The sequence below is a fragment of the Bos javanicus genome, chromosome 6 (genome assembly GCF_032452875.1).
Source record: "Bos javanicus breed banteng chromosome 6, ARS-OSU_banteng_1.0, whole genome shotgun sequence".
Classification (NCBI taxonomy): Eukaryota; Metazoa; Chordata; class Mammalia; order Artiodactyla; family Bovidae; genus Bos; species Bos javanicus.
The window spans coordinates 29,698,379-29,724,210 of NC_083873.1; the positions used below are offsets into that span (position 1 = coordinate 29,698,379).

Consider the following 25,832-nt stretch of genomic DNA (forward strand, 5'->3'; position numbering starts at 1 on the left):
TTTCTAATGATGACATATATAATGAATTTGATAAGAGTACAGACGAAATTGGCAACGTTCACAAGAACAGGAGCAACTTATCTCAAAATGAAAAGTCTCACTAAACTATATTCAGAAATTTAAAATATACTTCTCTTTTGAGATTTATTATAACATCTACGGACCCAAAAATACATTTTGAAAAATGTTTTAACTATGTCATTTATTTGCATTTTTATTTGATTTAGTTAATGTTTCAGATCTTTCTGCACTCAAACTTTCTTTCTATATGACATCTTTAGATATCAATTTTGAAAGTTAGATTATACAAACTCAATACAATCATTATAATTGTGATTCAAAACAGAGAAGAATTATGTCATGTAAAGTGAGGACAACTCACTGTGTAAGGATTATAAGGGTTATCACTATTTTAGAAATGTCTTTCTATCTAGTGATCAGTTATCTGATAGTGTCCAATGGTAAATTAAGCCCATGTGGACCCTAGAAACCTCTGTGCTCTATGTCCCTGAATTAACGAAGTACACACCTCTACACATAAATACACTGTTTAACATATCTGCTTAATAAGACCATGGTAATGTTGCATACTGGACAGATTTTTCACCTTTTGTTCCTTTACAAGGTCAGATAAATATGGTATAAATAAATAGTGTTACTATTGATTAAATACATAGTATGCAGGTATTCAAAATGCCAGGCATATTTATATGTCTGTATATGTCTGTATGTGTGTGTGTGTGTGTGTGTGTGTGTGTGTGTGTATATATATATATCAGGGAAAATTCTTACAACCACTCTATGATATTCCTCCCTTAGAGGATTTATATACAAAGTCACTTAGTAAATATTAGTTCCAAGTATGTGTTTATACACAAGACATGAACTTTCCCTTTATGTTAATGAAATAAATGACAAAGTGGAATTAAGGTGAGATACTCACTCACATAATACAAAGAGAGACTACTGAACATTTTTGTACTGTTTATCTTAAAAAACAAATCTTAAAACAATACCGAGGCTTTCCCTTCGCTCAAGTGAGTGATAGGAGCCTTCTTCCCATCCTGTTGTTATCGAATGCAGGTCTTAATTTTACTTAACATTTGGCTCACAAGCACTGGGAGCACAGATTCTAAAGGTAGATTACCCGGGTTTGACTCCTGGCTTCTCCATGGACCAGCTGGTTGACCCCAGTGGGCTTGGGCCCCTGATGTGTGATACAGGATACATTTCTACACCACCTCACAGCAGCTATGAGGATTAAATGAGATCATCCTTTAAAGGCCATAATCTGGCCAGCGCTGGACCTCTGGAAACCTGGCTGCTCTTAACCGTATATGGTTAATAGCCAAACACTGTTGTTTGGTACCCAGATTACAGACATAAGATAGTATTTTCACAGATACCAAAAGTTGGGAGTTGAAAGTTTTCTTTTTTTTTTAACAAATAAATAATTGAGCAGCCTCTTTAATCATCCCAGGATGCCAAGTGACAAAATGTAGTCTCCACCTCAAAAGAGATGTGAGTCCACCTAAAGACACAGGTACATTAATACCAATTTCAATGTTATTTTAAACATTTAAGCTATATTGGTTGCTGCATTGGTTGTGCAAACTTCTGTTATGACATAAGTTAAACAAACTGGCTCAGTCTAATCTGTCACAGAGAAAAAACATGGGGCATAATCTGAGGAACTCTCCAGAAAGACATATTTGCAAAGACATGGATCTTAAAAAGCAAAAATAAACAAATGGGACCTAGTTAACCTTAAAAGCTTCTGCACATCAAAGGAAACTATTAGCAAGGTGAAAAGACAGCCTTCAGAATTGGAGAAAATAATAGCAAATGAAGCAACTGACAAACAACTAATCTCAAAAATATACAAGCAACTCCTACAGCTCAACTCCAGAAAAATAAATGACCCAATCAAAAAATGGGCCAAAGAACTAAATAGACATTTCTCCAAAGAAGACATACAGATGGCTAACAAACACATGAAAAGATGCTCAACATCACTTATTATTACAGAAATGCAAATCAAAACCACTATGAGGTACCATTTCACACCAGTCAGAATGGCTGCAATCCAAAAGTCTGCAAATAATAAATGCTGGAGAGGGTGTGGAGAAAAGGGAACCCTCTTACACTGTTGGTGGGAATGCAAACTAGTACAGCCACTATGGAGAACAGTGTGGAGATTCCTTAAAAAACTGGAAATAGAACTGCCTTATGATCCAGCAATCCCACTGCTGGGCATACACACTGAGGAAACCAGAAGGGAAAGAGACACGTGTACCCCAATGTTCATCGCAGCACTGTTTATAATAGCCAGGACATGGAAGCAACCTAGATGTCCATCAGCAGATGAATGGATAAAGAAAGCAGTGGTACATATACACAATGGAGTATTACTCAGCCAGTAAAAAGAATACATTTGAATCAGTTCTAATGAGGTGGATGAAACTGGAGCCTATTATACAGAGTGAAGTAAGCCAGAAGGAAAAACACCAATACAGTATACTAACGCATATATATGGAATTTAGAAAGATGGTAACAATAACCCTGTGTGTGAGACAGCAAAAGAGACACTGATGTATAGAACAGTCTTATGGACTCTGTGGGAGAGGGAGAGGCTGGGAAGATTTGGGAGAATGGCATTGAAACATGTAAAATATCATGTATGAAATGAGATGCCAGTCCAGGTTCGATGCACGATACTGGATGCTTGGGGCTAGAGCACAGGGACGACCCAGAGGGATGGTATGGGGAGGGAGGAGGGAGGAGGGTTCAGGATGGGGAACACATGTATACCTGTGGTGGATTCATTTTGATATTTGGCAAAACTAATACAATTATGTAAAGTTTAAAAATAAAATAAAATTAAAAAAAATAAAGCTAAAAAAAAAAAAAAAACATGTTGTGTTTTCAAAACAATTACTCAAGGCTGACGCAAGAGCTTAAGAATCCAGTGGGGAAGAGGTGGGAGGAGAAGGATGCTATGCTTATCAAGCTAAGAAAGAAGACCCACAATCATGACTGGATATTGAGTGTGTTATGCAGGAAAGTGAAACAGGCAAGGTCAAAGATTTGAGAGAGAACGCCACAGGAATGAGAAAGATGAGCTAGAAGGAGGAAGACAGTAGTTTCCAATTCTAAGAGTGTAAGTATCTGATTGATTAATATCAAAGGGAATTTTAATATCTGTACTTGAAGTGTAATAAAACATTTTTAAATGTAAGAATGGTATTTGTTATATATCAGTTAAATTCTAAGAATAAAAAGTCAAGCAATTTGATAAGAACTTTACATTAAAAAAAGATTTATATCCTAAGTAGCATCAGTTTGGTCATAACAGCTACTTCACAAGTGGTTTTCTGTCTGGTGTATGACCTCCACGGGAGGTATTAGTTGAAGAGTATAGAGTCTGACCACCTGATGCGAAGAACTGACTCATTTGAAAAGACCCGGATGCTGGGAAAGATTGAGGGCGGGAGGAGAAGGGGAGGACAGAGGATGAGATGGTTGGATGGCATCACTGACTCGATGGACATGAGTTTGAGTAAGCTCTGGGAGTTGGCGATGGACAGGGAGGCCTGGTGTGCTGCAGTCCATGGGGTCGCAAAGAATCGGACACGACTGAGTGACTGAACTGAACAGAGTTTCAGCTGTGCAAAATGAATAAGTCCCAGAGATGTGCCACACAGCACAGTGCCTATAGTTACTAATGGAATGTTGCATTCTTTTTTCCTTAGTTTGAAGCAAAAAGTTGACACTCATTTTATTTTTAATTAGATATACTTAGCATATAACTTTTTTTAAGTTTAAGGTATACGGCATGCTGATTTGATATATTTAAATAATGAGATATAATTATCACAGTAGCACTAGCTATCACCTCTATTTAATATATATGTATTATAATCTTAAAAAAATTTGCAAAGAGGTTAGCTCTTACACTGGGCTCTTATCATAAAATAATAATAATGAATGGGGCAGGAGGCAACTTTTGGAGGTGATGGATATGTTTATGGCCTAGACTGTGGTTATGGCTTCAGGGGTGTATGGTGGTTTAGTCACTAAGTGGTGTCCAACTCTTTGTGACCCCATGAACTGTAGCCCACCAGGCTCCTCTGTCCATGAGATTTCCCAGGCAAGAATACTCGAGTGAGTTGTCATTTTCTTCTCCAGGGTAGCTTCCCAACCCAGGGATCAAAACCAGGTCCCCTGAATTGCAGACAGATTCTTTACCAACTGAGCCACCTACTTATTTCCAAACTCTTCAAGTTATATATGTTAAATGTATACAGCTTTTTGTATGCTAAGGAAAAGAGTTATAAAATAAACTCTTGGCTTGAGATTTTTAAGTTACTTTTAGTACTAAATAAAAGGTCACCAAAAGAATCAAGTAAACAAGACATCCAAAGTCAGAACCAGACAATAAACATTAGGAAAATCAATCTCAGAATTTATAAAGTTTATAAAGGAAAATATTTCTCATTGTTATTTCCATTTCAAGTCCCAACAATCTTTGTGCATGGTCCATAAAGTAACCAAATGCTTTTCTCATTAAAGCAAGTGCCTTGGATTCACTGTATATTTTCTTCCAAGTTGGCAGCGCTGACCATCAGAAAATTAAAACTCTCCTGAATGGAAAAGCCAGGGCTTCACCCTGAAACATAAACCCTCCAGCTGAGAGGCAGCCTTCTTCCCTTTTAGAAGTATTCAGATCCCAGTTGGTTGTAATACTTTTGCCTTCAAAAGCCAGGCCAAAGTGCTGTAACATTATCCTTCCTGAAAACAGAGGGAAGATGGTCCCATGTCGAATGTTTTCTAATCTGCTCTTTATCAGAGCGCAGAGGTCTGGATTGTAACCATACACTTACATTAAAGAACAATGACCTCACCCCCAATATGTCAAAATGTTATCTGGAAAGCCTGCATCTGAGATCTGATGTCTGACTGCAGAGCGCTTTCCTTTGTCCACTGCCCTATCCGTTTCAGTAAAATGACACCCAGCAGTTACTGACATTTCCTTTACATTCAAGGTATGTTCCTCTCATACCAGCAGAGGGAGGCCTGATCCGCTCCCTGAGCTCTGCGACTGCTCAATTAAGTCTCTCAGGGATTCTCCAGGAGGAATGTAAGTTTCATCCTGTTCTAACCCAATGCTGTACCGAGGTCTGGCTTCTTGTCTTTTATACCTGAAGATGCACAAAGGAAGAAAACGTTAGACACGGGATTGCAAGGACAGGGACAGAACACGCAGAACCACGGCAGGTTCATCTTTGCACGTAAATACAAGATTAGATGCTCAATATATATCATCCTTAGTTATGATTTCCAAAACACAAAGTCATAATTAGTGTTCTAACCTATTTTTTAAACTAAACTTCAAATTTTCACTCAGTCAAAACCATCTTTCATTTTCTCTGTTTCTTTTGATTGCATATATCCAAGCGGCCTACATTCCATTAACAATTTTATATAGTTCCAATAGTAGTAGTAGTCTCTCAGTCGTGTCTGACTCTTTGCCACTCCATGCACTATAGGCCACCAGGCTCTTCTGTTCAAGGGATTCCCCAGGCAAACATACTGGAGTGGGTTGCCATTTCCTTCGCCAGGATAGTTCTAACATCCTTTCCCTACAATCTTTTCTTACAAGGTCCCTAATTAGCTAAAGATGCAGATTTTTAGTTTACAAAAGACATTGTAACTTTCTCATAAAAGGCAACGTATAAAGCGATAGTATAGATAAACCGAAACTTTAAAAGCTTTTGTCAATAATCATGTCTTAAGTTAGAATTGATGATATTTGAGTCAACTCTTATTTGTAGAATAGTAACCTAAATACAGGGAGGCCTGGCGTGCTGTGATTCATGGGGTCGCAAAGAGTCAGACACGACTGAGTGACTGAACTGAACATAAATATTACAAAAGGGCAATAATAAGAACTTAAAGGTCCCTGATATTTCATAAATTAGAAAATGAGTTCTTAGGTGATTGAAAATAATTTGTAATGTTGCTGCTTACTTGCTAAGTCATGTCCGACTCTTTGCGACCTCATGGACTATAGCCTGCCAGTCTCCTCTGTCCATGGGATTCTCCAGGCAAGAATATTGATTATGGGTTGCCATTTCCTTCTCCAGGGGATTTTCCTGACCCATGGATCGAATCTACATCTACTAACTGAACATAGTCTATCTTAATAATTAATATGCTATCTTTTATAATCATTTGATAATAAGGGAATACTGTTAGCTTACAAAATAAGGAATTACTAAAGTGATTCTAAGTCAACATGGTCATTTCTTGCTTTGAATCAAAGGTTAGTAGCAACTAGTTGCTGAATTTCCTAGCTACCATAAGTTTCTTAGAGATGAAATTTTTCTGGGTAGTCTTGATATTTGAAGCAGAAATAAGACAACTATCTATTAATAACTTCATTAGGACAAATGATTATCAACAGTAACTGATACTGTCAGTGAAATCTAATATCTAATTAGGTCAAGGAAAGCTGTGATGAAAAACATCAACAGGTAGAACAGTATGAGGATGATTTTATAAACTCAAAAGTCTACATCCATGTGTTGGAAACTTACCTGAAGTAACAGAATAAAATGATGAGGACCAAGAGCAAACTACACACAGTCACAGATATAAGTAAAGCTTTGTGGTGTATAGGTCCGTCAACAAAATCTGAAATTAAATAGAAGTAAAGAGAGGCATAATACAAGATTACTTTTACTTAAAAATTAGGAAGCAAGTCTTTCCTCAAACTGCTTGCTAACCTCTATGTGTAGATGTGCGGTTCTTTTAATCTGCTCATTGATAAGAAATAAATATATACTCTCAAAATCTGAGTAAACGAGCTTGAGTAACATGCATCACTGTTCATCCAGGCACTCACTTCAAGAGTATGCACTTCTTCCTCTTTGGAAGGAACAGGTTTGACACAGGATAAAAGCACAGAATATAAATAAGTGTAAATGGACCAATACCCTTAAAATATAAGCAGGTATTTTATTTCAGATCCAGTTGATGGGTTTCCAGACTCTTCTCATGTGGTTTCTGGGGCACTCTACATCATAAATTTGGATAAAAAATGAATCTCTATTCATTGTACATAAAAAGCAAAGCAATCCTATGATGGAGACAAAGGAACATAATTCCTCAAATATTGGCAAATAAACAGAATACACGGATGTGCAATATTTTAAACAAAGATGCCCTTCAAAAATACATACCTAATTTTTTCATAAATGGCATCAATTTTTAAAAGAATGCATGTGCCTACTCAAAGAATTATGGTGTGATCTTTTTAAAGAACAAATTGTTAAATAGTATTCATGCTATTTTAATTCCAGTTCTTCACAAATAAGATTTACTTATAGCATGATTTTTCAAAATTCCTAAAAATAAGAATGACTAGAAGAGCTTTATAAAAATGCTGCTTTACTGACTTCAACACCAGAGATTTTTATTCAAAGTATTTTATTTTTATTTTACAACCATCCCAGGTGATTTTATATGCAGTAGTCTCTGGAACATATGTTTTTTTTCCTGAGAAAACTGACTGAAAGCCAGGTGCACTTACATAGTAACAGAATTAGCACCATTCTGATTAAGGGCACCACCCATCCTTGGGAGAATCATTGCTGCTTCTTAACTTTAAAAGGTATCATGTATTGTAATTTATTACTTTTGTTATCTACAAACAAGATGTTTTCTAACTGTGCTATGCACTTTTCATTGTACGGCTACCTGAACATTCTGGCTGGGGACCTCATCCCACTCAATGCAACTTTCTTTTTTCATTCAAAAGCATCATACATTCCCTGAAGAAAAACTGAATAGCACAAATTAACTGAAATAAATAAAACTGCCATCACCTCACTACTTAGAAAACTTACTACTAAAAGAAAAAAGAAAACTTACTACTAACATTTTACTATATGTCTTTCCAGTCTCATTTCAACAAACAAAAAAATTTCATGAGCAAAATAGTTCACAAAAATGCTTTATAAACCCACAGCTCTATTATTCTCACAGCCAAAATATGGAAGTGAACCATGTCCACTGACACACAAATGGATAAGCAAAATGTGGTATATTACATAAGATGTAGTTCAGCCTTAAAAAGGAAGGCATTCTGGACAGATGCTACAACATGAATGAACCTCGAGGATATTAGGCTAAGTGAAATAAGCCAGTCATAAAAAGATGAGCACTCCACTTATATGAGATACTTAGAGAAGTCAAAATCATAAAGACAAAAAGAAGAATGGTGACTGTCAAGGATTAGGAGGGAAGAGAGTTGGGGAAAACTACAGCTTAATGGGTAAGAGTTTTGGTTCTCCAAGATAAACAGAGCTATATAAATGGATGGTGGTGATGGCTGCACAACATCATAAACATATTTACTATCAATGAACTGTATACCTAAGTGATTAAGATGGAAAACTTTCTGTTCTGTGTATTTCACCACATAAAAAACTGGGGGGAAATCATAATTACCTTGTACCTAGATTGTTTTCATTCATAATATTGTAGACATTTTCTAAAACAATAAAATTTTTCTTGCAACATGAGTTTCAAAGACTACATGGTATACATACAAACACATTCTAATTAGAAAGTCAGTCTTCTGATGATGTATATTTAGGAGATTGGGAAGATTTTGTTATAATACATCTTTGCTGTGATACATAAAATTCTGTGATGAACATTCTTACACATACATCATTGCACATGTCAATGATTATTTTCCTAATCTAGATTCTAAAAAATACAAGTGTTAGGTTGAAGGATATATATTTTAAGTTTCATCATACACATTGTCAAAATATCCTTTAAAAAGATTATAACAGTTTCTTCTTTTTTTTTTTTTTACCAATGGGAACATACATCTTAATTATTTTGAAATAATTTCAGTCTTATAGGAAAACTGTGCAGGTAAAGGACTCCAACACTCCCTTAGAGAGTTCCCATTCCAGTGAGAGAGCAACTGACAATGCAGGTGTGCAAATGCCATGGAGCAAATAATGGCACTGGAAACAACTTAAAATCTATTTCCAGTTTTAAGGACAAGAAAGCAAAAGTCCTGATTTTGTAGAAAATCATAGAGATCCCTGGATACTCTATCAGAACTAGAAGAACTAACTACATAAGCACAACATATTATCAGTATACAAATATAGAAAGCCTCAGCGACTTTCACTTTCTACGTAAATGCAGAATACTCTGAGCTATAAGAAAAGTATAGTTATTACTCATCTTAACAGATTTCTGATTGATGAGAGCCATGACATCGAAAGAATCTAAGGGATTTTTCCTTATCATCAAGCACTGTTTTAAAAAAGGCTAGCATTATCTTCCCACTTTCCTTTTCTTTGCCCCAATAACCCTAGGCCCTAGAGCCTCAAGACCTGCCTCCTGGTCTTCTGCCATGAATTTATTGCCTTATCAATAAACCTTTTGTTTCTGTTGGTCACGCCAGTCATGTTTTAATCTGCCATTACCTGTGCTCAGGGCATTAACAATGTAAACATTCATGTCACTGTTGAGTCTCAGAAGGCGAACACTACCAGATACCTATCAGGAAAGAACAGAGCCCCCGATTCTCTCCAGGGCAGCAGGCTTCTACTTGGCTGTCACTCCAGCTGCTCAGGGAAGTAGATCGGAGAACTCTCCAGGGAAGTCTGGTTCACTCTGAGAGGCAAAAAAGAATCACCAGCGGTTTCCTAACAAAATAGTATTGTCACTACTTGTCTCCTCTCTGATAATTAACTGGTTTGCAGCTATTTAAATTCCAGGACTGTTTTCATAAGGCTAGAATATGGCTCATAACTGCAAGAAGAAATAAAAAACTAAATAGCTAGAAAGACTTGGAAACACATGCTGGAAGACATCCTTATGTGTGTTCTCAATGTTATAATCACAGATAAATTGGAGACATCTTTCTATTACTAGAGCAAAAAGTACCTGAAAAGCATAGTCTTGTCAGAGGTTTTTAGTCAACAGATAATACTGTAATCTATTTTCCTCATATATTGGTATGCCATCTTATGGTAACATCTAGAAATACATTCACTATAAGAACAAAGAAATAATATTCTAATCACTTCCCTGCAGAAAAAGTTTAGAATTTTATTTCCTGGTAACAAAGGAAGTCAAGAAAGAATTTTTATATTCAGATTAAAAAAGACAAATGATTTCTACATTCCTTCCATATGCCTCCAATACAAAGTTAACCAGAATTTCCAGAAAAGTTAAAAGCTGCACATTTCAAGAAATGTTGAGGCTACTCCTTGTCAAGGAATTCAGCTCAGGCTCACAGAGTGGTTTATACTACCACAAGTATAATACATGTGTCAGAAGGAGAATTCTGCAACTCAACTTTGCATTCTATCATATATTTGACCTATGTGTGTTGTGGAGAATAAGGGAGTTGTTTCATTGGTTAAATACGGGTTACTCTATTGAGTTTAATTTATAATTGATAATATCAAAGCTAAGTAACAGCATTTTAAAACAAATCTGTAAAGTGCTCAAAATATTTTTTTAGTTGAATAAGAAATCAGAAGGTAAAGTTGAGCTTAGGACATCCTGTATTATAATGTTACTTAACCTATATTGGAAGTTATTCTATTTCAAAACAAACAAAAAGGTGTTTCTGACACATTTTGTATGAAGTATATACGCAGTATACATAATTCCCATATTTAAACACACAAAAACCCACACCTATTCCAAAAAATTATACGAACTTTGGTTTTGTAAAACCTAAATTAGAGGATCTCATTTAATAAAGGAAAGCTTCTGTTCACTTTAACACCAGTCTTCCACTCTTTTAAGTGCTCATTTGAAAAAAAAAATTTAAGCAAAAATAAGTAACTTGAGAGGAGAAAAGAAACCTCACCAAATTCTCCTGCCTATACATCATTTCCAGAGAACATTTTACTCACAATATCTCGGTCAGATCATGTGATGCTGAGAGTGTAGGTATACATCATTCTTCCGGGGCCCCTTCATCACTAATTCTGCAGGCAGCAAGCCAGACACCAGGGCACCACGACTTCTCCCTACAAGCCTGTCCATCAAAACAGACATCTCTCCCTCCTCTTAGCACTAACTGCAGTGTTACTGGGCTTCCCGAATCAAACTTCATCATTTATGATGAAGGTGCTGCATTTGATCTAATTACTTTTTATAATTCTTTCTTCAGGAGAAAGAATATCACCCCAGGGTATTATGCATTGCTGGTGCTGATATAAAATAAGCAAAGGAAAGAGAAAACTAATATTCATAAAAGAATTTCTGCTGCTTTCTGGCCACCCTTCATCATCTTTTTTGTGAAATAGAAGATGACAAATAAAATTTCAAGCTTCTAAATATACACTGATAAATATTTATTGGAGGCGGTTTTGTATCTCTAATATCCTGCTAAGCAAATGTATCCAAGTTGGGGTAGGGGGGAAGGGGAAAAAAACTGGATAGATAGAAAAGGTTTTCTTGCTTATTTTTTAATCAGCAAACTTACTTGTAGGTATTTATAATTAAAGAGGCTTAGGTGAGGTTTTATTATAGATCTGAGTAGTACTAAGGGTAGGGGTACGTGCATGCCTGCATGCTAAGTTGCTTCAGTCATATCTGACTCTTTGAGCCCCCATAGACTTACAGTCCATGGCATTCTCCAGGCCAGAATACTGGAGTGGGCAGCCTTTCCCTTCTCCAGGGGATCTTCCCAACTCAAGGATGGAACCCAGTCTCCCACACTGCAGGCAGATTCTTTACCAGCTGAGCCACAAAGGAAGCCCATTCTAGAATGAAGAAACTGCTAATTGTGCAAAGCAAACATAATAAACAGAAGGCGTTTAAGTAATCATATTGTTGTTTACTGATTATTTTGTGATATGGCTAACCAGCCACTACTTACTTAGAGCTTTCCAAGTCTTAGATACATAAAAGCCTTTTTCCCAACAGTGTCATTCAGGGTTTTGTTTCCCTTTTCTTTGTTATAGACGATTCAGGGTGATGTGGTCCAAGGCCCACTTCCCATCTCCAGTGCTCACTCTAGCTGTATAACCTTCACACGGTCCTTGACCTCACTGCTCCTCAGCTGCATGTCTGTGAAATGGGGACGATGGTAATAGTGCCTTCCCCACTGAGCTGTTATGAGGATTAAATCAGTTAGTATATGTAAAGTAATTAGAAAAGTACTTGGACAGCAAGAAAATCAAACCAGTCAATCTTAAGGCAAATCAACCCTGAATACTCTTTGGAAGGACTGATGCTGAAGCTGAAACTCCAGTGTTTTGGTCATCTGATGTGAACAGTCTACTCATTGGAAAAGTCCCTGATGCTGGAAAAAACTGAGTGGAGAAGGAAAAGAGGGCATCAGAGGATAAGATGGCCAGATGGTATCACCGATGCAAGGGACATGAACTTGGGTGAACTTTAGGAGATGGTAAGGGACAGGGAGGCCTGGCTTGCCACAATCCGTTGGACTGCAAAGAGTCAGACATGACTGGGTGACTCAACAACAACAACTTAGAAAAGGGCCATGGTAAGTAAGCACTCCACCCATCTTAGCAAATGTGATTATCATGGTTATGATGATACCTTCCACTGCCCTCACCCACAAAACTGGCCTGGGCTCTGAGCTCTGGCTCCCTTCAACTGTACCTCTTCCCGGTGAGCAGTGGGTTTGCAAAACTCCAGTGAAGTGTCCATCCAGATTTGTCCCATCCCACTCTCCATTTAAAACACTGGCCATTGCCCCAAAGTCTGAAATTCTACCTAAATGGCCCCAGGCCTGTGTCTGGGGACTGTACAGCTCCCTGTCTCCTTGAAGGTGGACTGAAGAACTAGTGTACTTACCCTAACCTTTGACAAACAGGTGGCGGAGGTTGGCTGGGGCAAGACGTGTGGGCGGAGCATAAACCAGAGGGCCAGGTGTTTGCCCAACATTAAGCTTCTGATTACTGAGGCATCTATTCCAAAACCTCTATCTCGAATAAACATTATTACCAGCTGCATGACGCAACTACTGGTAAAACAACTAGGAAGAAAGCAGGTGACCTGCCAACGAAGTTCCCTGGATAACTGACCACCTTAAGAACTCCACTTTCCCTTCCTATACCCTTATCCCCACTCTTATGTTTTAAATTGGCCAATATTTTTGTAACCGTGTAGGGTGACAAACATTAGCTAGACTTATTGTGGTAATGATTTTGCAATACATACAAATATCGAGTCATTATGCTGTACACCTGAAACTAATATAATGTTATATGTCAATTATAACTCAGTCATTTAAGTTAATTAATCAATTTGCCAATAAAGGGTGAACCTATGAAATCCTAGGCACCCTACTTTTGACCCCAATAAAAGCAGAAGCCCAGGTCCCCACCCCAAATGCCTGTGACCCTGCTGTGTGGCCCTCAGGTGTGCTGTGTAACCTCTAGTTTCTGCAAATAATACATCTTTTCTCTCAGATTTCTCTGACAGTGGCTGCTGAGGTGAGTTTTATATAATAAGAACCACATGGGGCCGTCTAGTCACAAAATTGGCTCCAGTTGAAGAAATGTCTGTGGGGGCTGCCAGAGTGGTGTGGACCCAGGTATGTGCTTCAAGCATTCCGAACCAACAGTATCTCTACCACAGACACGAACAGGTGTCCAGCTGCCTGCGTGAGAGGCTCCTCCCTGTGCAGGATCCCCATCACTCCCCCTCCCACACTGCAGGGAATAAATCAAGCATTCTAAATGCAAAGTTGGTGTTCTTCACCATTATAAAAATACACTTGTTAAATTCAGTTAATGAAAAGTATTGTATTTACCAGTCTGCTATATTAGATTATATGAGTTTTAAATAATTAGGTAAATGGTATGTGATCTTCCATTTATATTATTGCCCCAGCTCCACAAAAGTTAGGGTTGGTCCTAAGTATTACAACAGCAGCTATAATTAAAAATATCAAAATAAGACGGTTCCATGTCTCTTTAACACCCCTTTTCTTTATTTTGGGTTTTATACCAAAACATACATACAACATGTCTCCAATACAACTACATGTAGACATATATACATAAGGCTGAAATGCAAACGTTTCTGACCAAGGCATTACTGATGTTCAGTAAACATATATAATATACTTCCTGTAAAAATGCTGCCCATGTATATACGGTAGAGGCAAAAAAACAACAACAACAACAACCCAGCAGCTCTGTGGTGTATTTATGTAAACATGACCAGTGCTCTCAGACCACAGTCTTCAGTGACTTTTACTGGACCCCAAAATGACTGCACCAAAAATGGTGAGGTGGAACCTACACAGACCTCACCTAGGCATACCTAGGATCTTCGGAGTTCAAAACAGTAACCTTTAAAGCCACTAAACTCCGCACCTTCAAATCTATCACCTAGTATAATTCTCACATAATCCACCAGCCACATCAGCATCCACTTTCCTGAACAGAGGACTTGCCTTCCCAGTACAACTGCTCTTCTTTCCAAAACCTTTTCACTCAGTTCTCTAGAACACTCAACCTCCTCAGAGAATCCCCGCCTGTCTGCCAGGTCCTAACTGGAATCTGGTTCCACCTACAGGACAGTATGAGAACTGCAGCCCTTTCAGCATTTAAGTCCGTTTTCCTAATCCCTGCTGGTAGGATTTCCTCCTTGAGGGAAGTGATTCTAGTACATCCATCTTCATTTCTTGCACTCTTTACCCACCTCCCGGCCCCAAGCCCAACACATCAGCCCCTGTATCAGTGCTATTCAAACTGCTGCCTATAGATCGCCTACTTTTTGCTACTGATTCATGAGGGAATAACAACAAAACAAAACAAACATTTAGAATTTCATAGCAGTTTGAAATCAGTGGACTTCTCTTTGAACAAGGTGTTGTCAAACACACACTGAGACACAGTGGTGCTAGCCACATCCACACACAGGTCTTTTTCTACCAAACGTGTTGCCCAAACTTTAATGTGCGTATAAATCACTTGGGAAATCTCATTGAAAATGCAGGTTTAGTAGTCTGGAGTGAGGCCTGAGCCTCTGCATGTCTAATGAGTTTCAAGTGATGCCGGTGCTGCTGATCCACAGGCCCACTTCGAACAGCGAGGCGTCAAACAACTGAATTAGACTTTTCCCAACCAGCTATGCTATTTCACATAACTGCATTTTGCAAATCTTTCTCAAATATTACACACATTAGACTGCCTCTGTTTAGAGTCATTGCTATTCACAGGCTGTGCAACCTTGGGAAAGTGAATTAACCTCTCAGTGCTGCAAAAGCCTCATATTTAAATGGGGACTAAAAATCCTAAATACCCGACAGGACTGTTGTGAAGCTCAAATGGTTTAATTAATGTCACAGTTACTAGCATAATTCTTGGCTTATGTTAGCCATTTTCATTTTTAAATTGTTTATTTCTGCCTTACCCACTTGGCAAACTTCTGTTCATCCTTAAAATTTGCTCAAGTATCACACCTATGCAGTATTTTGACATCCTCCTACTCCAAAATGAGCCATTCTTTTCGTTTCTACTGAGATTTTTTCTGAGTATAATTATTTCCATGTTTCTCTCTCACAATCTAGTGTGCTAGTCTTGAAAGCAAGAATTTTCTTCATCCATTTCTGATCCCTAACACCTAGCATGCTGACTGGCAAAATTAAAAAAGAAAAACTGCCTGTGACTTTTTGATGTGAACTATTATGAATCAATCTTACAGAGCTAGGCTATAGGAACAAATGTTATAAAATATCATCAGAACACAATAAGGTCATTGTATTTTGTTGGGAAGATATTCTGTTAAGAAATAAAAATCAATGATGATAAATCATCTTAAGCTACTTTTTTAAGACTTAGGACTATGACAATTACAAATCATTTATTTTGTGGTGAGACCAAGAAAAAAGGAAACATGGGGGCTGTTTTTAACCAAGAGTCATTGGGGATGCGGTGTGTGTCTTTTTTTAATGAGCAACACTAAATGTGTAAGTCTTAGAACTAAACTTTCTAGATATTTTCTCCATTTTATCAATATATATGAATTGACTAAAAGGTAGTTACTCTAGCATAAATAAAAGGAAATGCCATGAAGCAAATGATCTGAATTAACCCTTTATACAAAGGTCCCCAGCCTCTGGGATCTAATGTCTGATGATCTAAGGTGGATATGATGTAATAATAATACAAATATAGTGTACAATAAATGTAATGCACTTGAATTATCCTGAAACCACCTCCCCTTGCAGTCTGCAAAAAAAAATATCTTCCAAAAAACCAGTTCCTGGTGTCAAAAAGGCTGGAGACTGCAGCTTTATAAGGTCCTTATTTTTAAAACAAATGTAGCCAAATAGCAGTCTTTGAATCAAGCACAACTTCTGAATAACATTTAGGGGTAAACAAACAACACTTTCTCCCTCCTCTATCCTCTTGAAACCCACTCCAAGTTCTAGTCACTAGTTTTCTGAGGGAAGTAAGAACAGGGTAAAGAAGTAAATCTTAAGAGTGAAGTCAAATGTGACTATTTTCCCAATAACTCCCTGTATTCATCTCTGAATGTCAGTTTCACTGTCATCTTGTCTCGGCCCTCTGGGCCAGGAGTAAGAAAACAGTTCAGGTAGATACATTTGGAAAAGAGAATAATTCAAGTGTTTATCTTCTTTATGCCTAAAACTTTTCCAGCCTGTGAGCCTTCCTCTCCTTACCTCTGTTTTTCAGCGGAGGAAGTGTGGGATGTAGATCTTTATTACATTCATTCCGTTCTGTGCAGCATTCAATGGATCGTCTCTGATGAGGAATGGGAGTGTCCTGAAATTGAAACCTGACAGCTATTAATAGGTTTACCCCAAATTTCAAAGCCATATCACCTAAAACTAGCAAATTAACACTCTTTACAGAACTGACTTAAAATTCTAATAATTTTATTCAGACATGCTGAAATGCCGTATTAGGTAATTTCTTTCAAATCATCATGTATATTCTTACTGCAACTTGCACTTCCACAAAATTACTATTTGCAATAACCAGTATGCATAGTATAAACTCAGGAAGAAGGCTTGGCTTAATGCAATTAACCAAATCGGAATTTGAGCAAGATGATCTAATGAGTCCCTAAGCCAAAAGTTAACAGCAAAAATAAAATGACTACTTGATTTCAAAATGAAGGGAGAACTGACCCAATGCAAATTTTCTAATTATTGTCCAAATTACTGAAAACAAGCGAGTCAAAAAAAATTCTATTTTATCTTGCTTGAAACTTAGCTGTTTGCAATCTTGCCAATAAAAGGTTACAAAGTAGAAGCAAGGTATCTTCCTTACCCGACACTGAAAATCTGAGCCTTCTAGTCCTAGACATCCAGAAGTGACCACGGGCATCCCAGAGTCATCTTCTTCTATCATCGTGAAACAATACCCATCTGTGCTAAAGATCAAACAGGCAAAGTAAGTGTGTGTGTGCACATGAGAGAGAGCAAGTGTGTCCAGGGTAAAAGGAACTGAAGATGTTTATCACTTGTTTGGGGCTTCCCTGGTGGATCAGTGGTAAAGAATTAACCTGCCAATGTAGGAGATTCGGGTTCCAATCCTTCAGTCAGAAAGACCCCCTGGAGAAGGCAATGGCAACCCACTCCAGTATTCTTGCCTGGGAAATCCCATGGACAGAGGAGCCTGGTGGGCTACAGTCCATGGCATTGCAAAAGAGTCAGACACAACTGAGCGACTAAACAACAACAACAATCATTTATTTCATTACAAACAAGAAGAAAGTAAAAGATCATATAACAGGTTATTATCTGATTAAAGAATCCCAAAACTTCCTTTTAAGTTGATTTAATTATCATAAACTATGTACTCATATATCCTCTGTCTAGAAACTCATGAGAAAGGATCCAACATTTCCATATAACATATAAATTAACAGCATTTCTGGCCCTTCATAGCTATCACCTTCAGAAATCCACTCCAAGAGGAAGGTAATAATATGCTTACTTTCTATATGAAGAAACTGAGGTTCAGAGATCTTGAGTGATTTCTCAAAGGCCATACAGCTAGTGAGAGGCACAACTGGGGTGAACCCATGCAGGTGAGTGTTTATTCTGGTTCTACTTGCTCTGAGGTAGTGAAGTGAATTTATCTCTTCCTAAGGCGTACAGGGGAGAAGGCAATGGCACCCCACTCCAGTACTCTTGCCTGGAAAATCCCATGGACGGAGGAGCCTGGTGAGCTGCAGTCCATGAGGTCGCTAAGAGTCGGACACGACTGAGCAACTTTGCTTTGACTTTTCACTTTCATGCATTGGAGAAGGAAATGGCACCCCACTCCAGTGTTCTTGCCTGGAGAATCCCAGGGATAGGGGGAGCCTGGTGGGCTGCCATCTATGGGGTTGCACAGAGTCGGACACGACTGAAGTGACTTAGCACCAAGGCATACAGGGGGCTTACAGACTACGGAGAAGTAGGAATTGGAGTCAGCACAGCCTAAGTGAGGCGACTAAGACTGTGCCATGCAGTACCTCGCTCTACTTTCAGGATGGCATATGAAAACATTGGGCTTTGTGGCAACAAGTCTGGTCTTAATTTGAGTGTGGGGTAAGGATAGACAGCAGAAAGAAGGGCTTTTACCATGATATGAAAGCCACAGAAACAATATTTTTAATTTTTGTCTGGTTTTCTACACTAAAAAGAACTTTTGCTTAGAATCTCATTTAATCCTCTCATGAATAATGACAAGTAATATTTCTATTTCACAAATAGGTAACTAAAGGTTATGAGAGTCTAACATACTTATAGAAGGTCATAAAACAAACAGATAGAGAATCATATGTAGCATGAAGGACTTCTTGCTTCTTTCTCATAGCTTTTCCAAAGTCCCTCCAGGGATTAAAAATGAAAAACAAGGACTATTATATATAGAACAATTTTTAAACAGACATTACTTCACAAGTTTGGGTGATGAATGCAAAGAGACTCCCAAAATAAGTCATAAACCACTACTGCCTGTGCTAAGAAATAAACTACTGAACTACATCCCCATCTCTTTCCTGAGAGAAAGATGTATGTCCATGGTCAGCGTCCAACACAGGCGTGACAACACAGACCTAAAATGAAGGCAATAAATGAAAGAACCATCCCTTAGAAATTTACCTCAGACAATATAAGCAAACAATAACCATGTGATTCTTCTTTTATCCCTTTCCTATACATTTCTTTTATCCCTTTCCTATATACTTACACTCTGTGTGTAACTTGCATTTCTCATCAAAAGTAAAATTCAGGAATTAAGAATAAAGTTATTTTAAGCTTCTGACATTAGGAAATCATAGCATGACTAAAAAAGTTTGATACAATACGTTAAATCTAAAAAGACTAATTTCTCCTTATCCAGGAGGTCCCCTTAAGTCAAAATCTGAGTATAGAGAAATGTAATTTGACGCAACTTCTAAGAATCAAAAAAGAAAAGGCTGGTAAAGCTGTTGGCATGTTACTTTTACAATGTCCTGTTAAATGTAAAGAAACATCAGGAAGAGTAAATCCAAGCTTTAAAAATGTACTGAGGGGCCACTCCCTTATCCGTGAAGAGGAGGAAGCTAAAATAGAGGATGGAAACAAGATTTTTGATGGAGAGATGCTGTAGTGTATACAGAAGTAGAAATAAAATGTACAAGGAAACATGAAATGTTATAAACCAACATTATTTCAATAAAAAAATAAATGTTAAAAAGGGGGTGGAGAGGGAGAGAGGCCCTAGAGAAAGAAGTTGGTGTCCTATACGTTATAAATCCGGATACAAACTGAAATACTTAGTTGGAGGATAAGCAAGAGGGCAAGAGAACCATCTCAAGTGCATATTACTGACAATAAGACAAAAATAATTTATAAACTTCTTACTGAAATTGCTAGCTAGGAAGGGCCATTGACTGGAAACCAGTAGTGCAATTACAGACACTTAAAAATTACTTGAGAACTTTCAACTCTCGAGCAAGCACAAATATAAACACAACTGCACTCTGGAATCAAAGCCGATCAACCACCCACCACTAAGAGACGGCTGCTGAATGTCACCAAAGGCATCTGACTTTACCATGGGCTTATCTCAACATTCTGCTGCTTGCTTCCATATTTAAGTACAGGTTTCAAATGTTTTATATAGATTGCTACCCGTCATCCCTAGAGTGTTGAAAGTGATAACAAGAGATGAAGAATCATGAGAAAAATAAAAGGTGAAATAATTTTATACAAAATTGAAAGCAGTGAGATGCATATATGAATGCAGGATGAATCATTTGATTACAGTAATGATAATGAATTTTAAAAGACAATTCAAAAGGAAGGAGAGGCAAGATAGAGGCAGGGATTAAGAGGTACGAATTACCATGTATAAAATAAATAAGCTACAAGGATATATTTGTACAGCATGAGAAAATACGGGCATTATTTTATAATAACTTTAAATGCAGTACAATCTATAAAAATACTAAATAATTATGCTGTATATATAAAACTAATGTAATACTATAAATCAACCAAACGTCAATAAAAAAGACAACTGATGTGACATTTCAAAAATTCTGCCCCTGTGTTATAAAGTCAGCAAAAGTAATTGACAAAACAGTTGCCTATAAACATTATCAGTCATCAGTACTGAATGCCTCTCAACATAAGGCCAATTCATGAAAAAGCAAAGCATTTGAAAAAGTAAATGTCATATGAGGTCAAAGTAGATAATAAAACCTCTGTTACAACCTTGGATAGTTCTACAGGTTCATGCCTCCTTGAATATGCCCAGTATTTCAAAAGCAAAGAAATCTGGAACATCTTGAGAGAACATTGAGGATAAACTGCCTTGGGAGATTTTCAGTGTGCCTGTGAACATTTACTAGTAAGTAAGAAAGGGATCAGAGAAGGCAATGGCATCCCACTCCAGTACTCTTGCCTGGAAAATCCCATGGACAGAGGAGCCTGGGAGGCTGCAATCCATGGGGTCTCGAAGAGTCAGACACGACTGAAGAGACTTAGCAACAGCAGCAGCAAGAAAGGGATACACTTAGTTTAAAGCTTGGAGGGACCAAATGATACTCCTTAGGTGGCTGTGCATCCTGAGCCTGGACGTTTTGCCTGTTTTCATTTGGGGTCAAATGGATTTATAAACAGTAGTTCAGTTGGTAAAGGATCCGCCTGCAATGCGGGAGACCTGGGTTCGATCCTTAGGTTGGGAAGATCTGCTAGAGAAGGGATAGGCTACCCACTCCAGCATTTCTGGGCTTTCCCGGTGGCTCAGCTGGTAAAGAATCTGCCTGCAATGCAGGAGATCTGTGTTCGATCCCTGGGTTAGAAGATCCCCCGGAGAAGGGAAAGGCTACCTACTCCAGTATTCTGGCCTGGAGAATTCCATGGGCTGCCTCCATGAGGTTGCAAAGAGTCGAACATGACTGAGCCACTTTCACTTTCACTTCTGGACCCCAACTCATTCGTTGCAGAGTGAGGGCAAGGTTTATAAGGTTTACGCAAGTCTTTGTCCCTTTAATTCTATTCTTCCACTAAGATCTTATGCTTCTTTATTAAAAACCTCAAGTTGTCCAAAAATATAACCACCACAGTTGAGAAGGGACTATTGTAGAAATTTTCTTCTAACTGGTTTAGATCCTTATAAAGATTAATTTAACTATAAAATATAATTTTTAAAGTAGTAGTTAAAAAGGAGTTTATCTGATCTGCTCAATCACGGTGATAGGAAATTTTAAAAGCAGTAATAAAATAATCTAAAAATCACCAAGAAACTCAGTTCAGTTCATGTCGCCCAGTTGTGTCTGACTCTTTGCAACCCCATGAATCGCAGTACGCCAGGCCTCCCTGTCCATCACCAACTCCAGGAGTTCACTCAGACTCATATCCATCGAGTCAGTGATGCCATCCAGCCATCTCATCCTCTGGCGTCCCCTTCCCCTCCTGCCCCCAATCCCTCCCAGCATCAGAGTCTTTTCCAATGAGTCAACTCTTCGCATGAGGTGGCCAAAGTACTGGAGTTTCAGCTTTAGCATCATTCCTTCCAAAGAACACCCAGGACTGATGTCCTTCAGAATGGACTGGTTGGATCTCCTTGCAGTCCAAGGGACTCTCAAGAGTCTTCTCCAACACCACAGTTCAAAAGAAGCAATTCTTTGGCGCTCAGCTTTCTTCACAGTCCACCTCTCACATTCACACATGACCACTGGAAAAACCATAACCTTGACTAGATGGACCTTCGTTGGCAAAGTAATGTCTCTGCTTTTGAATATGCTATCTAGGTTGGTCATAACTTTCCTTCCAAGGAGTAAGCATCTTTTAATTCCATGACTGCAGTCACCATCTGCAGTGATTTTGGAGCCCAGAAAAATAAAGTCTGACACTGTTTCCACTGTTTCCCCATCTATTTGCCAGGAAGTGATGGGACCAGATGCCATGATCTTAGTTTTCTGAATGTTGAGCTTTAAGCCAACTTTTTCACTCTCCTCTTTCACTTTCATCAAGAGGCTTTTGAGTTCTTCTTCACTTTCTGCCATAAGGGTGGTGTCATCTGCATATCTGAGGTTACTGATATTTCTCCTGGAAATCTTGATTCCAGCTTGTGCTTCTTCCAGCCCAGCGTTTCTCATGATGCACTCTGCACAGAAGTTAAATAAGCAGGGTGACAAGATACAGCCTTGACGTACTCCTTTTCCTATTTGGAACCAGTCTGTTGTTTCATGTCCAGTTCTAACTGTTGCTTCCTGACCTGCATACAGATTTCTCAAGAGGCAGGTCAGGTGGTCTGGTATTCCCATCTCTTTCAGAATTTTCCACAGTTTATTGTGATCCACACAGTCAAAGGCTTTGGCATAGTCAAAAAGCAGAAAGATGTTTTTCTGAAACTCTCTTGCTTTTTCCATGATCCAGCGGATGTTGGCAATTTGATCTCTGGTTCCTCTGCCTTTTCTAAAACCAGCTTGAACATCTGCAAGTTCACAGTTCACATTTTGCTGAAGCCTGGCTTGGAGAATTTTGAGCAATACTTTACTAGCGTGTGAGATGAGTGCAATGGTGCGGTAGTTTGAGCATTCTTTGGCATTGCCTTTCTTTAGGACTGCTGACCTTTTCCAGTCCTGTGGCCACTGCTGAGTTTTCCAAATTTGCTGGCATACTGAGTGCAGCACTTTCACAGCATCATCTTTCAGGATTTGGAATAGCTCAACTGGAATTCCATCACCTCCACTAGCTTTGTTCATAGTGATGCTTTCTAAGGCCCACTTGACTTCACATTCCAGGATGTCTGGCTCTAGGTCAGTGATCACACCATCGTGATTATCTTGGTCGTGAAGCTCTTTTTTGTACAGTTCTTCCGTGTATTCTTGCCACCTCTTAATATCTTCTGCTACTGTTAGTTCCATACCATTTCTGTCCTTTATCGAGCCCATCTTTGCATGAAATGTTCCCTTAGTATCTCTAATTTTCTTGAAGAGATCTCTAGTCTTTCCCATTCTGTTGTTTTCCTCTATTTCTTTGCAATGATCGCCTAGGAAGACTTTCTTCTCTCTTCTTGCTGTTCTTTAGAACTCTGCATTCATATGCTTATATATGTCCTTTTCTCCTTTGCTTTTCACTTCTCTTCTTTTCACAGCTATTTGTAAGGCCTCCCCAGACAGCCATTTTGCTTTTTTGCATTTCTTTTCCACGGGGATGGTCTTGATCCCTGTCTCCTGTTCGGTGTCACAAACCTCCGAACATAGTTCATCAGGCACTCTGTCTATCAGATCTAGGCCCTTAAATCTATTTTTCACTTCCACTGTATAATTATAAGGGATTTGATTTAGGTCATACCTGAATGGTCTAGTGGTTTTCCCTACTTTCTTCAATTTAAGTCTGAATTTGGCTGAATTATTAAATAGTTAAAAATTTTTCCCTTGACAAAAACTGATTGCTACTGCTACTAAGTCACTTCAGTTGTGTCCAACTCTGTGACCCCACAGATGGCAGCCCACTAGGCTCCCCCATCCTTGGGATTCTCCAGGCAAGAAAAAAAAAAACTGATTAAATAAATGAAAACTTGCTCAAGTGCATCTGCTCACAAGGATTCAAGTTCTCTACACCAATCAATCTATTTATCCTGATCAAATTGAATCAAATTATTTACTCCACTTTTTTTCCAGGGTGTAAGAAATACTAGCATTCTTAAATTTCTTTCAAAATTCTTTTAAGTTTCGGTCAGAAACTACTTGAAAGGCTGCTTGTTTTAGGTGAATTGTAGATCCTTGAGGACACTGTCTTCTAAAATATCTATTTCACAATGAAGGGAATAAATAAAGTTTTCTGTTATAGGTAAATAAAGATACAGCTTTTCAAGTTGTGTTTAAGTCATGTAGATTTTAGTCAGTTAACTAAAACGGCTGAAAGTTGCTTAACTACAGTTACTTTTACAAACTATTAAGCATACTGGCTTCCCTGGTGGCTCAGACGGTAAAGAATCTGTCTGTAGTTCAGGAGACCTGGGTTCAATCTCTGGTTCGGGAAGATGCCCTGGAGAAGGGAATGGCAACCCGCTCCAGTATTCTTGCCAGGAGAATTTCACAGACAGAGGAGCCCAGTGGGCTACAGTCCATGGGGTTGCAAAGAGTTGGGCACGACTGAGCAACTAACACACACACATTAAGCATACTATGCCTCAGACAGATGCTGAGAATCAAGGGTGAGGAATATGCAACCTTTGTTTTCAAGGAGTTCAACATCTATGCACCAATCCTAGGAAAGACAGTCATTCCACTTCAGCAGGGACAGAAATCACCAGCTAATTAAGTGCTTTCTATTGACTGGCAGGAAGGCAAAGAAGAACGCTGAGCAAAGGTCATCACCAGAGTCATGGAGTCCTGAGGTTTTTTCGTTTTCTCTTTCGTTTGTTTCCCCTTATGATCTTAGGTGGGGGTGTTCCCATGGTGGTGGAGGGAAAGATGGTAAGATAGGTAGGACCGTCACTGCTCCCGTTTTCTGTCTTTTCCTCTGAGATGTCACAGCACTGGGGGAAGCTGAAGTTACTGAAGTTACATTAGTGGTGAAGTTCCAATGTGAGAAGGGTCTTTTTACTTTATCTTGAAGAGAGTGTAACCACCATACATCCTCCTCTGGCAGCCATGCCACGTGATCTAATGTTTTGTTCATTTTCTTCCTAGGAGGTACAAGATTGTTTTGAACTTGTCTCAATTGTTGTATTATATACACGTTTGCATGTTCTCACTCCTGCAGGCCTGTGCAGACCTCTCACATACCTTACTCTGACAGCCTCCTAGCTGGACACCCCCTCTCCTCTTTCTAGTCTCTAACCCAATCCACACAGTACTGCCTGAAAAATCTTCCATCTTCCTTCCTGCTCAAGTATCTTCAATGATTCTCTATGTATAACTGTACCAAGCCCAACACTATTCACTTTCTATTAAGTCCAACACTAAATGGATCCATTTAAGAATCATTCATGATTAACAAGAGACACAAAAGCAGAGTTATTCCTTATAAAAGATTTCACAAGTGAATTTGAAACTATATCCTCATTCAACTAAGTGATCTGTTCCACAGAAAGAACATTCTCATAAGTGAAATGGTTTTAACTCAACATCTTCTACTGGGGAAAAAAAGATCATAAAGCTGAATGTTCAGGTGGTCTGGGCAACAGTGGAATAAACTGGATGAACAGAAGATATACACACAGATGAGAACAGTGCTCGCTTCAAGCACTCTGAGGCCTGGGTCAGGAGCATCTCTCTGAAAGCACACACCGTCACATTTGGCAGAAGGTTTCGAAGCTCCGAGTCAACA

General features: G+C 38.5%; 1 protein-coding gene across 31 annotated transcripts in view; it reads right to left on the minus strand.

The window, feature by feature from the left end:
• The window catches only part of BMPR1B (bone morphogenetic protein receptor type 1B), a 454,161-nt gene that overhangs the window by 22,916 nt on the left and 405,413 nt on the right, over window positions 1-25,832 (minus strand). For 19 of the 31 annotated variants that reach the window (XM_061419616.1, XM_061419627.1, XM_061419626.1 and 16 more), the window contains 4 exons: window positions 17,338-17,440; window positions 16,725-16,827; window positions 6,601-6,697; window positions 5,064-5,202 (listed from right to left, as the gene is read on the minus strand). In XM_061419616.1, the coding sequence (XP_061275600.1) occupies window positions 5,064-5,202; window positions 6,601-6,697; window positions 16,725-16,827; window positions 17,338-17,440 (442 nt within the window). The other 12 variants (XM_061419639.1, XM_061419635.1, XM_061419638.1 and 9 more) reach the window with 3 other exon arrangements.